Source organism: Epinephelus fuscoguttatus, linkage group LG17, assembly GCF_011397635.1.
Source record: "Epinephelus fuscoguttatus linkage group LG17, E.fuscoguttatus.final_Chr_v1".
NCBI classification, from domain to species: Eukaryota; Metazoa; Chordata; class Actinopteri; order Perciformes; family Serranidae; genus Epinephelus; species Epinephelus fuscoguttatus.
In genome coordinates this window covers 15842452-15859563 of record NC_064768.1, presented here as the reverse complement: position 1 = coordinate 15859563, position 17112 = coordinate 15842452, and the positions used below count along the sequence as shown (strand labels likewise).

Here is a 17112-nt window from a genome sequence, read left to right as displayed (position 1 = left end):
CCTGTACTTGTCCACCGTTACCCATGCTGCCTTGCAGTATGTACTGGATGTTTTTGTTGATGTGTTACTCTGACCTCAGGGGAATCACTAACAGATGTACCCCCCCTCCTCCTCCTGCTTTGAAGTGTGCGTGTGCACTTATATGTGTGTGTAGATAACAGCCTTAATGTAGCTGCATTTGATGTGTCACTCAGCACACATCACCTCAGTCACAGGACCCACAGGCTCTAATATTAGAGCGCAGATGATGTCTGATGCATGCTGCCCACAGCCTGCAAGACTGTAACCTAATTTAATCTGGAAGAGAGGACAACAAAACTCATAATGAGGGACTGTTTGTTATTTATGAGGGGGAAGGGGGTGGTGCAGAACAGATGAGGCATGTCTAATAATTTTTGAAGCACTGGTGGTAGACTTGTGCTTTTTAATTTGGCTTTGGTGAGGGACATATGACCTGAAATGGTGTTATTTTGTATTTGTTTTTATTACCATCTGAACTCCAAAATGAGCCGGTGGGTTTGAAGGGCATGGAACTGTTGCCACTGTTGTGTGTGTTACAGTTTGGGTGGGAAAACGGTCATCATGCACATGTTACTAGTGCTGGCTGTGTGCCCACTGTGATGCATCTATGCGTGCCAGAATGTTTGTGATGTGTAGGCTCATTAAACGTTGTTGGTTTGTGTGGTACGACTGGTGGCTGTCATGCACCCATGTTCCGCTGAAGTGCACACACACGTCTTGTGTGATGATGATGTGATATTTGAGGAGGATTTGCATTTTGCTTAAGAAATTAGCTGTGTTTTTTGGTGATAGCTTTAATACCTACATTTGGTGTGAATATAAAATTAAAAGGTTGGTGGAATAGGGTTGTGCATTTTCCCCCAGTCACTCAGGAAGGCTCAAGGAAAGATATTTGTTGCTTCAGGGAGGGTCAGATAAAAAACACAAAACAAAGCAATACAAAAAAAAAAAGAAGGAAGTCACAGCCTCAGCCGCCCCGCTCCTCTGATAAATAGAGTATAGTCCCTAATGAAAATGAACATTAGCCGTCTTGATTGAAAACTTATCTGACAATGGTGCATAGTTTCCAAACACGTTGCAGAGAGAAAACCTTAGTGTTGTGTAAGGCTACGTCGTCATGTGGTGTGTCAGATGTTTTCTTTCTTTCTCTTCAGTCCCCTCCATGTGTTTCTCTGCTCTCCAGACGGCTATTTTTGAACAGCAGATGAGCAGCATAACCAGTTCAAAATGCAGCGTCTCCTGCTGCACCAGTCGATTGATTACCTCTGCAGTCTCCTTCGATAATGCCACTCTGCTTCTTCCATTACACGCACGAGTCGCTGTGACCCAGCTAGCAGCGCTCCGTGCCCTTTTATGCCCTGAAATGATCCTTAAAAGCTTTTCACCGGGCTGGAAGATGAGACTGCAGCCTTTTGGTTGCAGCTGGTCAGGTTTTCCTCTCATCCAGAGGGCTTTTAGCTGTCATTACACACCCTCTCGGTTGCCAGATTTGATGTTAATGATGGTCAGAACTGCAATAGAGGCCATCTGACCTCAGCGAGGCTTTGTTACTGTCCTCCGACATGTTGATTTTTTTCCTCCAAAAAAACTGAACATGTGATTTTTTTGAAGCAAAACACAACAGAGCTGATGCTGCAGCTCCCTCTTTGTGTTGGTTGTAGTGAATCCTCATCTTCAAGTCATTTATGAAATGACAAGTTTAAAGTTTTATGCTTGTCTCATGAATTAGAAAGGTCAATCTGCCAATACTGGATGCAAAAACTGCTATAAAAATTAAAAACTGTTCCCCAAAACACCAAGGCTAAGAACTATGACACCTTTATCATAAAATACAACAAAAATAGAAAATCAGGGAAACTACGAAAATAAAGAAGAGAGTCATTTCTAATGGAGAGAGAGAGCACAGTATTAACTATCTAACCGTGATTGTATTTATTTTTTCCAGCTGTCGTTTGTTGACCTGCTGTGACGCAGCACTGAAACCAGACCTCAGCTGAGATTAAACTTAGTCCACCATCACACCTCACCACGCTGCCAGGTCAACATTAGTCAGCCAGATACAGTTATGGCCTACTTATGGGTCCAAAACAAGTGGGTGAGTGTTGTGGGGCAGCTGTGGTCTATACAGTTGAATCTGATGTTTCCATTACAAGTTTCCATCACAAAAAGACAATCAAGACTTGTTCGTTTTTTACTAGATATTGACGCCAAGTTCTTAGGTAGAGTCACATGTTAGCTGAAACTGTGGTGAAGGAGCACACTGCCTTCTTGGCCAGGTCTCTCCTGAAAAATAGTTGGTTAAATAAAGGAATAGAAAAAGTCTAGATGTATTTCGGAGTATGGTTGCTTTGTAAAAACAAAACAAAAAGAACATGAGCTTGCAGACTGTCTTCCAGGCTCTGATGCAGTGAGCATTCAGTATCTGAAGGAGGCTGGTGGTCTGTGGTAATGAGAGAAATAAACAGGACATGGATCAGCTGCAGTGCGACTCATTGTTACTGCAGATCTCTGTTTGCTTTCTCTTTCTGTGTTGTTTCACTTGTCGCCCATGTATTTCTTGGACATTGCCTCTACTTTTATTTAGGGAAATCCATTTTTGACTTCTTTTGTTATACCTTGATGCAAACAAACTCCTTTTTTCATGAACAAAAGCAGCCAAAGTTCATAGACATAAGATGTTAGATGTTTTCTCAACACAAGCAGCTGTACAACAACTTTGCCACTTTGTTGGTCACTTGGGTCGGTTTAAACAAGCTGTAAACACGTCACTGACATATTATAAGTGAATATTTGAGCTTGCAGTTGCATATTTACTCATTTAGCAAACACAGAGAGCATTCATTTGTAGTTGTTTGTTGGGGCACTCTCTTTTAGCTCAGTTTTTGGTCTTGAAGGAAATATCTGTCTCTTAGGACGCATTCACACTGGCGCTGTTTGGTCCGCTTTAAACAAACCCTGGTCCGCTTCCACGGATAGTTTGTTTTGTTTTGAGTGGTGTGAACACTCATTTGAACTCTGGTGCGGACAAATATTGAGTGAACCCTGGTCTGCCTGAAAACTGGGCGTCTCGATTCACTTGCAAGTGAACCCTGGTGCGGTTCGCTTGCAGTTGGAAATGCAAACGGGCTATTAAGCGAACCAAAGAGAGGAAGTGACGTAGCGCGCAGTGCATTTTGGGTAGAAAAAAAACAAAGCCAACAGCACGAACCGGGAGAAGCAGAGGTAAAAAAAACGAAAAAGTTGGAAAATGTCTCGTGGGCAGACGTGGAGTAGTGAGGAGGTGTAGGCACTTATTGATAAATGGTCAGAGGACTATATATCGCAGTTGCTGGCTGCCGACTGAAGGGCATGGATTTCCGTTTTCGGTCCTGGCCAATTGATGAGGCAGGTTTTCTTCTTCCTCATGCTTTTTTTCTTCCTGGTCAGTGGCCGTTTCGGGCAATACAGCCCCCAAACGAGCAGCTACTGTAACTGCGTGATGTTGTCCAGGCAGTTTGGTCCGCTTTAAGTGCAGTGTGAAAGTGAACCGAACCAAATGAAGGTGTGAAATCTTTCGGCATTCCCCGTCCAATCGAACTGAGTCCCCCGGACTATCCTGGTGTGAATGCGCCCTAAAACTGCTAAATGCTCCACTGTGATCACTGGCTAGTTGCTAACGTTTGGTGCTAAGCAGGTTGCTACATAGGCCTACAGTCATTTTATCGGAGCTGTTTCGCTGAGAACATCTGCTCTTGGCTGGAAACAGGGTGACACTAAACCAAAACGGTAAATTAAGGATGCTAAAATGCTATGATGTGCAAGTTTAATAATAAGGTCTAATTTAAAAAAAAAAAAAGATTAAATTAGATATATTCTTTTCAAAGAATGTACAAGATTACAAATCTGACCAGACACTGAATGCCAGCTTTCAGTACCTGACACATTTTGATACTCTAGCTCATCTAGCACCTACAGTTCAGCTGAGGAGGACGCCATTAATGTTTACATCTCGAGCTGTCACGAGCACGAGCCTCTGCTCCATGAGTAGATATGCTTCCTCCTGCGTGGTGATACAGTGTGTGGGTGTAGTTCGGTAGAGAGAAAATAGTTCCTACATGAAACTGCTCACAACAAGGTCTGTGGATTATCTTGAGTAACCGGGTCATGATTTTTGGAAAGAGACATTGCTGTTGATATTTTAAAATGTACTTCTTTGGTACTTTGAGCACCACAAGCTAAGTGCCATCTAGTAACATTATATCAAAGAGAAGGCAGACATCTCTACAGCAGATATCTGCAACACTCAGCAACTCACACCAAAACAATCTAGATGTATAGCAACATATGTAACAGGAAAAATATGTATTTTTGATTTTGGGGTGAACTGTCCCTTTAATTAGTAGCCATTTGTTATCCACATCCATTTTCCTTCCTTCTGTGTGGCTTCAGTTTAAAGACCTTGTGGTAACTCACTGCTTATTTACATTGTGTGCCTTGCTTGCCGTTGCTATGTCGTGGAGATGATGACTTAACGATGAGGTCAAGACTGAAGAAGTGAAACTCCTTGACTACAGCCCCAGTCACAACAAACCACGCCTGAGCTATTTTCTCCCCGTCTCGAAGAAAAGCTTGCCTCGGCTCCCCACCATATAAAAATGGTTTAAAATTCTCCCCTTTCTCACTGCATCACCTTTGACCTTATTTTTTAGTATCAACCCTGAGCTGGTGAATAGAGAAGGAGGAAAAGTGAATAATAGATGATCCATATATGATTCATGCTTGGCTCTGTTGTTCGTCTTTGTGACTGGGTAACCCATTTCTTTGTGGTTAAAAGCATCTGGAGATTCCTCCTGCTTGTGGTGGAGTAACATCCTGTCGCCTGCCACTTGCTCTTCTAACTGAATCTATTTTAGCTCTCGTGTTCAGACCCAAACACACTCTGTAGTGCTTGTATTAACTTTTAATAGCTTGTCCTGTTTTTGCTCTTTATTCAGAGACTGCGGAGAGGTTGAGATAAATATAGATAGAAAATGATCCTTCACTCTGATGTTTACTATGATAAATAAAGCATCTTGTGTCAGGATCAGTCAAATATTTGGTTCTTTGGAGGAAGAAAAAATGTTATATAGGATGTGTATTAAACAAACTTTAACAGTATTTAGCCATGCAGATAATTTTAGGTAGGATAGGTTTTTATGCAGGCTTTTCTCATGTACTGCTTGTACGAAAAGGAACACATCACAGTTTGGATATAAACAGTATGTAGGTCATTCTCGGGGCACTAATTTGTTGGATATACGAACCGTAACATGAGGATAGGTTGTTTAAATATAACTGTCATTATGAAATAATCATGTGAATAAATTGTGTCAAACATAAATGAACCAATTAAAATAGTTAAAGAAATGATTCAGTTAAATTAATCGTTCGTTTTTATAATTACACATTTTTTATTTTAATTTAGTTATCTTGTATCTTTTAGTTTTTATGACCTCTTACACTACTGTTAGCCAGAGCAACAAAAGTGATATTATTCTGAATCAAACAAATAAATAAACTGTAAATAAACAGTCCACGGACAGTAACTTCACTTCTCACCTTAACAAGGCTGCTTGTACTGATTTATCTGTGTTTATCAAAGTAAACATTGTAATATAATTTTATAAATAATAATGTATATAAAAATAGAGCTATCGTGCTACCATGATATAAATGATGTTCCTCCTTTATTTTCAAATATGTTTTGGACCATCTGCGGTTGAGGATGTTTTGGCCCGGGACCTGTTAGCTTCAGGCCCCCAGAAAGCACACAATTTTTATAGTGGCCAATCTGTGGAATTACAACTTTCGGGTCCATCATATGATGCCATTTGGACCAAAAAACGTTTTCCCATGGCCCCACAGTTGGAAGGAGACCCCGTAAATCATTGGATATACATTTTTATGAGAATAATAACCCTTGTTTCACTGTCTGGATTTGATCCCTTTGGTCTGATAACATTTTGAAAGTCTAGAAGAGCTGTACGATTGAATCGTTTAATCCCCATTCTAGTAAACGCAGGGCTAAACCGCAAGTTAGCTGCTCAACCGAAGTCTATATTGCACTAGATGATGTGGAAGATCTGCGTAATTTTACACTCAGTAAGCCTAACTTTTTTGGCTTCATGCATCACTCAAGGAAATGAATGGGGCCCCACCTGGAACACAACAGTCAGTTATACATACATGGTCAGCTTTAGCCTCCATCTTTCAGCATCATATTATTATGTAGCATGTATGTTCATATTTAAGATAGTTTAACTTGGTTCTTGTTTAAAATAAGTCAACTGAAAACATTAAAAATCCGGCTGGAGACAGAGTTTTCAACTAACTTACTGAGTTTTAGCATGAGCGTTAGCTTATGGTAGCTAGGCAAGGCTAATACAATCTGCTAACTCTGATAGTAATTTCAGGTGACTAAATCTTTGGTTGTTGGCCAAAAATGAGAAACTTTACTTCATGTGTACTTCTGTTTGAAATCAAAGACCCATAATTAAAAAAAGAATACAGAGAACAGATGGGAAAACTTGAAAGGCATAGGCACAGTAGCTAAAGGTGGCGTGGCTCGGTGTTTCATTCTAGCCAGACTCCAAAGAGAAAACCCAACATTGTCCGTAACAGCTGACACACAGTGGTCTGTAATTGAAACCTGGGTTTAACATGAAGGTTTCTCTTCTTCCATCATTACATAGAAGCCACATTTCTTCTGCTGTGACAATGATTAGTAGCTGTGCATGTCGTCGTTGTTGCTGCTGTGACCTGGAGCTCATTAAAAACACAGCTGCTGACCTCTCACGACGTAAGGGCAGAATCTGAGGGGTTCAAAGGTTTAATCAGCATTTGTTTCGTGAGGCCTTCTGTACCCTCAGAGACAGTTGTGTGGTTGACATTTTGTTTGTGGGCTTTTTTATATCATGCATGCTTGAATCTGGACTCACTGACCTTTTGGTTTACTCAGTGCTATTGTTGTTTGTCACGAGATGGAGCTGGGGGTTTGGTACAGTGGGCAACAGATAGCATATGTCCTGCTGTTGAGGTGTAAATTGGTGTAAAACTTGAATATTTACCTAGCACCATGATTTTTTGAACATTTCACATACTCATTGGTAATAGCTCTCTAGACATCCAAACACAAGACGTGTGTTCTGGCTGTTGTTGCTCTCAGCACCACTGATGTCCCAGGAATGTTCTTCCTCTGCTTTTCCCTGGGGCGTGGATGCTTGTTGCCCAAGAGCGTTTCCGTTTTTTTTCTATCCACAGAGGAAGAAATGGTGTAGGCGTACATTAAGGACACACATGCTCTTTGACAGTGCGTAAGAAGTAAAATACGTCCTGCGGAAGGTGGTGACATTAGCCAAATGTCAGTTTTTGTCAGATTATTAAAATTCCTGGACACACTTAATCTGAGTTTGTACATTTTGTGGACGTGAACAGATATTGTCCCGTTGCTTGACTATACATACAGTATTTAATCTCTTCTCTTTTTTCGGATGATGTTAATCCTTTGAATCCTTGGCACATGCAGACCATGCAGACAAATACAAAAGACACACATTTGTTGTATAAACACGTGCAAGGGGAATGTGGATGCCAGGGATTCCTGAGGCTGTCCTGACCCAGATCCAACATGTCCCACTCATCACGAAGACACACAGACACACACACACACACACACACACATGCATTCACATACTGGCTCTCTCGTGCACAACTCCAAACAATAGAGTCTGACCTGCTTCACACCACATGGGGCTCTGCTCCCCTCCATCTTTAAAAAAAGATTATTTAAAGAGATGGTTTGCTTTCAGTAATTTTCATATTAAATGTACCTACAATCAGCCGAACTCATAGTGCGTTTTTTACATAGTGTAGTATAGGGTAGTATAGTATAGTATAGTATAGTATAGTATAGTATATAAAATATGCGACTATCTTACAGCACAGAGCTAATTTTTCATTAATACACAAATGCATCAGTGAAGGTGCATGTAAAAAATGTGATGCAATTTAATTTCTCAGTCCCATGTTTAAATTGAAATTACCAACTTAGCTAATATAATATTTACATAACACAGTTGCCAGTTTATTAGGTACATCTAGCTCAAATTAATGCAGTCAAATACAACAGTTCATGAAGGCTATAATCATATGTTATTTAGCCTGCCCTCATTAATGGTGTGGAGTAAATACTTGACACAAATTGGATCTTTTAGAAAAAATTCAAGTGTCCGTGTGGTAATTACAACATAAATGTTGTTGTTTTTACAGGAAACATTTTGAAATGTCGCTAGGTTTGGACAGTATCTATTTTTTCGTACCTTCACACCTTCCTGAGATTTCACTGGGGTATGTGGCATGATGGTATTTGTGTGCGGCACGACGTAACTCTGCCATTGTGGGCCAACTGTTTACAGTCCTGTAAATCCCCACGACTGACAGTTGCCATTTTTGTCAGCTCAGTGACCTGTTCCACCAATAGAGACTGACCTTTGGTGACACGTGATGTGCACCACATACAATAGATCCTCAGCACACCCTCTCTATATGAGTTTAATCAAAAGATAAGTGTCTGTATTTTGACAGTCACGAAAATCAATCTGAATATCCTGGTATACCGTATTACCATGATACCGCCCAAGCCAACATGTCACATAAAATTAATGATCACTGGATTCTATTTGGCTGCTTTGGTTTTAAGGTCGTGGACCCTCGTGGCCATGTGGACTAGGTAAACCATAACTTGGCGTTTACTGTGGCAGTTGAATAAAACAGAGTTTACTTTATAAAAAGGTAGCGACCATGTGTCAGACCAAAAGCAGCATGCATCCAAGAGGAAGCTATGACAATTGTGGACACGGCACCCAAAAAAAAGCAAACATAGTAAGAGGAAATGCCAAGTGGACAAAACCTAGGTTTCCTTTCACTTTCACTGGCAATACTGTTCACAAACAGTAGCCCACAATTCCTGCACATTATACCTTAAATGATGATTAGTATTTTTGGAGATTATGCCTTTAACGACGACCGGAATCAAACCAGAACATCATAATACAATACATGATATGTGTCTTAATTATTAGGCCACCATGGCACCCTTTAAAGGTTTCAGCTGAGCTGTTGCCTCTAAAAACTGTGCTCTGTTAGGCTTATCTTGACCACCCAAAATACTTTAGAACTGTGTGCAAAGGCATAAAAAATACATCCAAGAGTTTGTTCAACTGCATAGTAAAAAACAGTAAAATTCCCCCAAAATTTCTCTTAGTAAGAATGTTGTAATGCTAAAGCCAGACTGAACGCAGAGAGACTTTGTGAGTGGTTGGCCTACTGCCCCACTTCCCTGTCTGGTGCCACCTGTATTTCCATCATACACCTTGTGAGGGATACCCCTTCATCAAACTCACTGCATTTGTTTTGCTTGTGCTGCTTGCCTTATGCACAGCCCATCTCTTACCTGTGTGCCAAATTAAAGGGAAGATCTACCAGAAAATACTTAATTACAGATATGTAACATACCTCACATACCTGTGACCATTTTGTTTACTTTTTTATAGCTGTTTTTTCCACGTCACTGTTTTCTGTCACTCCCCACATGCACATACAAACCACTTCTGTCACACAGAAGCCTTTCTATAAGGAATTATGGGAAATGCAGTGCAGTAGAGCTAGATGTACAAGCATTCAAACTCACTCAGCCGTCCGAGGGAAAACATTGTTTAGAGTATCTAAGGATTTCCTGCCCATCATTGCTAAATTTCAGTCAGTTTGTTTGGTTACCATATCTCATTTGGATACCCTTCTCTATTCTTTTCTCCTCTTCATTCTGTGATTGGTCACAGCAGTTTTTATGCCAGATGGAGTTGGATTTTACCAGCCTGTGTGGTCGACACACAAGCAAAATGAAGTTTTCCTGCCCTGCCTGTGCAGTAAATCTGGCGTACCACATGCTGCAGTTTGTGGCCACTGTGCCGTCCCAAGGTGCCTCGACAGAAGCCAGCCCCTTTTATGGCCGACATTCTCAGTATGGTGCTTATCGCTATTTATAAACCCAGAGTCTGTCACAGTGGCACAGAAACCTGAGATGGCAGTGGAGGGGACAGGGAGCTCTGAGGGAGGGAGGAAGGCAGTGACGGGTGAACATCATGCTGAATTTGTGTTTCTGTGTTAAATGGAGCCTGTCACATGAATGACTGATCACATGGGAAATGATGACTTGACACTGAGCATGTATTCTGCAGGGCTGTATCGACTGTCATTCTTGTTGCAGGGAAACAAATGAAAAACATTAACATTAGGTGTGCATGTTTAAATGAAGGTATTATCCCATATGGCGGTTTTTGTTTTCGCATATAATAGTTGTTAATATACCGGAGACAACTGTGAAATTTTGCCATTAAATTTCACCTATTTCAGGGGTTTTCTGTGCCAACAAACATGACAAAAGTTAATATTCAAGAGTAATCATTCTCTAATTTGTAACAGTTCCCACAATGCTTTGGGGAATGTTAATAGGAAGTATAAGTATACAGTAGCTGCAGTCACTATTTTAGGCTTATATTTAGTCACATTTTAGGACATTGACACCCTTCAAAGTATGCCGAACTGGCTATTTGAAGTTCTTGTTTGCAATGTATCCATGGATGTACAGACAGCTATCACTGGGATTAATTTTATACTGAAGAAAACCTGAAGAAAACGTGATGACTCTAAGTTCTGCGGTTATACGGAGCGCCTCTTTTCCTATGGTTTCTTAGCGGATTTATGGACATGAACTGGTGAATATAATGATATCCTGGGAGCGTGTAAGTTACACTACATCTAATTATATGTGTCATTTCGTTTTGTTAATATTTAATTGAGTTATGACTCAGAGAAAGATGCAAATTGCGGCTACCAGGCACTACATTAAGTGTTTAAAGTACTTTAAATGCCTCCTAGAGCTGTGTGTGTTGAAATGTCTATTACTAAGCTAAAAATACAGTATACATTGTGAAATGTAACAGTAGCACAAGTAGAGAAGTGAGTCATGATGTCAGTGAACTGACTCTCCAAGTATTCATTACTCAGCAGTATCTGTCTAAAGTTTGCTAATATAGGTTAGCTACGTTAGCTTATGGTGGCTAATGTTAGATTAGCCACCATAAGCTAATGGTCACACCAAGTATAGCAGCAAAGCCCCTTAATGTATTGAACTGAGCAAGGATGTGCTTTATTGCTCATTCTTGCTAAAATGTATTGTTGCTCCTGTTATCACTCCTCTCTCATGGTACCATTTAGAGATTTAAGAAAACACACTTCAACCACACCCATCCTGTGCTTATGTTACAGTCAACTCTGCAGTACACACTAGGGTCATATGAGGGCTTTCATCTTTTTTGTAATGTCCTTTCTATGCAGTTTATCACAGTGGTACCTGGTTTACAAGCTTATAGACATCAGGGGTATTCGATGATAATCCATAGCAATCATAATGCAGTACAATAACCTTTATTTCCTATATTTTCATACGTAGTAACACCCAAAAAGTGATACATATGAGCTGGATTATAGTCCTGCAACCCTAAATGATAATATTTGGGCAAAAAACAAGCCCAGACAGAAGTGTTGGATCAATCAATCAATTTCTTCATCACGTGGAATACACAAGGTACATCACCAGTGAAATGTGATCCCATCAGCTCCTTTAACGTGTGCACTGTAATTTAGTTATTTAGCTACATTGTTGGCTGCTGCATTATAATTATCCATGTTTCCGGATGGTTCTGCTAATCCATGGTTCCTGGTTGGGGAATAATTAAACTGTCCCAACCCCAACAAGACAGCACATGGTTGCTCCCTCTGAACATGGACAGCCCTGCTCTGCAGCCACCTCTGATTGGCATATAGTAGTGATCCACAGCAGGAACAGGACAGCACCTCACCTTCCCTCTGTCACAGCTGTCCTTATTCACCGTAAAGCACAAGCTTCTTCTCTGTCTCTCACCAGAGTCCTCTGCTCTGTCAGATCAGCATAGAAAGAGAGTCATTTTCCAAACCTGTATAATGGCTAGAAAGAGACTAGTTCAGCTGGTGCTCATGTTTTTCTCTTTGTTTGCAGATTTTTACATTTGAAAACATTGACCTGGCTAGCTAGCGGAAGTTGACAGCAGGAGAGTTTACAGAATAATGAATTGATTTCCCTTATCGTCATAAGTGAGTTGCAGCCACATGCCAACCATAGACAACACCATCAGCACTTGCAAAATAGACACAAGAGGGTAAATTCCAAAATGTTGATAATAGAGTAAAGTACCCTCCCTTATCACAGCTACTGAGAAAGTGATCTTTTGCTCAGTATTTACTCCATTAAAGTTCAGTCTTTACATTATAAATGATGTAAAGACGTAATGTTATGTAATAATATTTTAAATTCTAGGAGTTCAAGTAATCTTAGTCGTTCCTAGTGATCCTGATCGTTCCTAATTTGGAGTCACAGTATCACTTACAGCCATATAAGGCTGGTACACTGATCAAATTCAAAAAGTCAGACGCTCTTGGTGAACAAGTAATCTTCTCAAGCGAGGAGGAGCACTGCAATCCTCTTTTTGCCAAATCCTAATCCTTTTTTCAACGTCAGGTAGAGGCAGTGCCATCCTGTCTGAACATGATGCTGCATCCTTCTTTTTCTTTACTCTCTTATCTGAACACACATGGGGGCTCTAATTCACATCCTATCATTCCTCCATTAGTATTCTATAGAGCCGCCTGTGCATTTAAGCTCAGAGTTGACGAGCAGTGGGGGGAGCTGGAGGGAAGCCCAGTGTTAATCTGTGATTTATGTGGTTCGGTGAGCGTTTGGACGGGCCCGAGGAGAACGTCACGCTCCATCTGCCCATTGTTGGCTGACCGGAGTGGAGAGCTGGCCTGGAGCCTGCAGCCTCTCACCTTCCTACATCAGTATCTCTGAGCTCCCGTCTCATTATTTCCCCAGCTCTGGGCCTAGCTTTTACTGTCTTTATCTCTCCTCCTTTTTTTTTTTTGTCTTTTCAAATCCCACGTTTTTTTTTTTCCTCCCCTGTCATTATAAAAACAGCCTGCCGCACCATTTTTTCCACTCTCTCATTGTCTTCCAGCTCTCCTTTCTTTATAAATATCTCCTCTCACTCTCCACGTGTCCTTGTAGAAGTGCACAAATTGTCCCTTCTTCTTCTTCTTCTTCCTGCCCCAGTCCCCCGCCTCCATGCGTCATCGCAGCTCTGCTCAGTTTGTCACTGACTTCTCCAGTGTGACAGCCAGAGAGGGGTAAAGAGAGGGAGGGTGTTGGACAAGCAGCAGCCGAGCAGCTGAACTTAGTGGCGGTGTCAGCAGGAGTGTGAAAACAAAGACAGAACAAGGATTAAAACAGGATGCGTTTGTGGCTTTTTGCTGCCTTTTTGTTGCCCTCCAATAGGGTCAGAGGTCAGGAAGTCTGGCCTCGTGACCGGATCTCTGTGGAGCCATCAATGGTATACGTGTCAGGAAGCTTTCATACAGAGGTCTTCACGTTACATAAAACATGATATTGAATGTATGATTGTTCATTATTGAATAATCTGTAGGTTCAAGGGGTACTTTACATGTCAAGTCAGTTTTCAGTGATAGGGAGTATCATGCAGCTGGTGGAAACAGTTATGTAATGTCTTCTGTGGCTTTTTCAAGATAATTAGACTTGATACTGCAAATATATTAAGTCTGATACATCAGAGCTTTCAGAAGAATCCACACGTAACTATGACTTGGATGTTGGAAACTGATAATTACAATAACTCTTAATATGACATAAACTCAGTATAAGTAAACCCAGAATCAAGTTAAAATATGGGAAGTGGAGAAAACAGTGGCAGATACTTTGCCAAATTTCAACCAGTAACTGAAGTGTGGTAAACTTCCCTCCATCTTACCAGCGCCCAGATCTTCTTGCTCATCTCTCAACTTAAATCCACCAGATGACACGTTCACTGGCTCCAGGGCCGTAGAGACAGAGACACTTTCCAAACCAAGATGGCAGCGGCCGGATGGCTGAACTCGAGACTTTAAAACGGTAGTCCACAAACCAATGGGTGGCATTACGGTGGCTTTATCCATAATTTTTACAGTCTGTGTCGGCAAAGTCAGACCAAATGGTGAAACTAGGCAGCGCTGATCAAATATAAACAAAAATTCTGTTACTGCTTCGGCTATTTCTCTCCTAAAATGTCTTCATAATCATATTATAGCTCACTGTGTAGTTGTAATATGAGATTGTTTGTCACCAGCCAGCTGCCATATTGTTTCCATATGGGAAACTCGTATTATGTCACTAACCAGTGGGAATGTTTTTCTGGTCCACTGCAGCACAGTGCATTCTGGTAGCTGTAGGTTTGCTATCTCTTGAGCAAAAGCAAATGCCACAGCCTGTTTTCTTTGGTTTCTCTGGCCATGTAGCAGCCTTACAATGTATCCAGGTACAGATCATATGTTAATACCAGGTGTAACTGGGGGCCTAGAATTTAGGACATAGATATATATCTTCTGCATCGCTATTGACTGTTTTTTTTTCTTTTGTAAGACCAGCAAATGTTTGACATAAAGGACTTTAACTATTATTTAATCATAAAACTTTTTGTTGATTATTATTAGCTTGAGCAACCATGAGCATTATGTTCCCCATAGAGAAGTCAGTGGGCTTATAGATGAATTTAGGTGGCTCTGTGGGGATAATTAAGCCACTTATCATTAATTATCCCCATGATAAACACTATGTAAGCATTCGTCTTTTTAGGGAAGCTGAAATAGACTTGCACAACATTCTCCAATGCTTTCTTCCGCCCCTTAAGGAAAAATCAATGTGTATCTTAGCCTCTGTCTTTTTTAAATACTGTAAATCTGTTGCCTCGGCTCCACTCCTTAAAAGATCACTGAGATTTATTCCCACGCTTGAGTGTCTCACCTACTGCTGGTGTGTTTAACACTGTTGACAGAAAGCTAAAAACCTTCAGGGACGGAGGGGGAGTGCAGCGTCTTGCTGTGGATCGACTGATGTGTGTGAATTGTGTGTGAAAGAGATGTTAATGATTTCTAATGAGGCGAGAGTGATGTGTTAATGAAGTCACAAAGGGATTTTGAGGTTCGTAGCGAAGGGGTGTCAGCAATAGATGTAGAAAGAAAGTCTCCAGCGTTTATTGGAAACGTCACTCTGGAGACTAATGATGCAACGAAATGTCACATATTAATCAGAAAGCATCAGAGACACTACAGAGAAAACAGTGTACATGGATTATCAGGATGATTTAATGTTGTGTCAATTAAACAAAACATTTGTGGTATCTTGTTATTAATCATTTGTCTTCTTCTGTCCCTCAGCTCTGCCCCTGCAGAACGAGTCTCAGTCCATCCAGAATGGGGACAAGACTTTGGGGAAGGACCTCCCGACTTCAGATGACTCCGCCATCACAGATCTCTCTCCTAAAACAGACTCCAGCCCCATAACAGAGACCCCCACCAAGACAGATGACTCCTCCAAGACGGATGTGAGGTCATCCACCCCGGGCAGCAGCCCTCAGCCCAAGAAAGGTAGAGTTACGGATGTTAATTCTCTGTTATATACACACACACAGGAGTTTTGAATCACATTTGCACTGACTGCAGAGATTTGCTCCCATTCAGCCAGCAGAGTATGAGTGATTTCAGCCGCTGATGCTGGGCGATAAGGCCTTGCTCGTTCGAGTTAATCCCACAGGTGTTGGATGAGGTTGAGGTCACGGCTCTGTGTGCAGGCCTGTCAAATTCTTCCACACACAACTGGGAAAACATTTCTTTATGCAGCTGGCTTTGTGCACAGGTTTACTGTAATGTTGAACCAAAAAAGGATCTTCTCCAAACTGTTGCCACAAAATTGAAAGCAGACTACTGGAGTCTGCATACTTTAGACCAGATAGTGAATGCTGTAAACAAGCTCAGCTCAGTAAAGCCGGGCTCAGACTACAGGAGTTTTGGGCTGCTTTATCCTCGATTCACCCCTCCTCACAATTGGAGGAGAAATCCTGTCTGGGACCTTGGTCAGTACAGATGTTTGAAGATTATCTGGTAATGTGAGAAATTGAAGCTGAAGGACCACAACAGTCGCAGTGGGTCCAACCGCCGTACTAACAAGTGGTATGACCAACTCAACACCATACTGGGCCACAGACCGGCGTATTCTGGCACTACAGCAACAAAGGACTCGGCGACCTTGTTGCTTGAGGCCTATTTCCTTCTGAATTGTAGTGGAGCAGAAGTATAAAATGAAAATACTCGTGTAAACAAGGATATTTTCGAATCCTACACGCTGCAGCTATGACTATTTCTGTGCTTATATTTTTCAGCAGCAGTGTTGTTGGTATTTATAACGATAAGCTATTTTTTTATAACACAGAAGAGGGACTGCTGCAGTGTGGGGTTTTGGCACTTGTTTGCTTCATTTGCAGGCATCAGGCAGATAACAGTGCTGGGATCAGATAGGATGCTGGGTTCCAGGTATAAAGGTAATTAAGGCAGAGCGACGCAGGAGGGAGATTACGGTGCTTATTTGAATGCCTGTCAACCGAACACAATGCAAGGTCAGAGTTGTGGTATCGTAGTTTTACAGTAGCAAAGAAACAAAGCTACAGTTGCAACTGTTAGAAACTGGAAACAGAAACAAAAGGCTGCAGTTTTTATCCTTGTTTCTGTTACAAACTGTTTCTACCTCTTTTTCACAGTATTAGTTGTTAAATTGCAGATAAAATGTCAAATGTGGAGTCAGCATTTTCTCCTTCTGCTGTTGGCCGTGTGTTTGTGTCTCAGACTCATTTGTTTTTCTGGTAAAAACCTGCTCCCTGTTAATTGTTCAGTTGCTCTCATAAACACTGCAGTGCCTCCACATTGTCTGGAAATAAAAGTGTTGAAGCCCGTTCTCATCCCTCGTCAAATACCAACGCTTTGCCATACTCCTTTGCATGTGATACTGATATTGTGATTTTGAAAGGAACCTTTAGACATATCTTTGTAGCTTGGCTGTTAATTAATGGTGCCTTGTCTTTTTTTGCCTCTGTTTTTAAG

General features: G+C 41.2%; 1 protein-coding gene across 7 annotated transcripts in view; it reads left to right on the top strand.

Annotated features, from left to right (window-relative positions):
• Positions 1–17112, top strand: part of LOC125904477 (MAP7 domain-containing protein 1-like) — a 57005-nt gene that overhangs the window by 7914 nt on the left and 31979 nt on the right. For all 7 annotated transcript variants that reach the window (XM_049601891.1, XM_049601889.1, XM_049601888.1 and 4 more), the window contains exon 2: positions 15397–15606. In XM_049601891.1, the coding sequence (XP_049457848.1) occupies positions 15397–15606 (210 nt within the window). The remainder of the gene's footprint in view (positions 1–15396; positions 15607–17112) is intronic.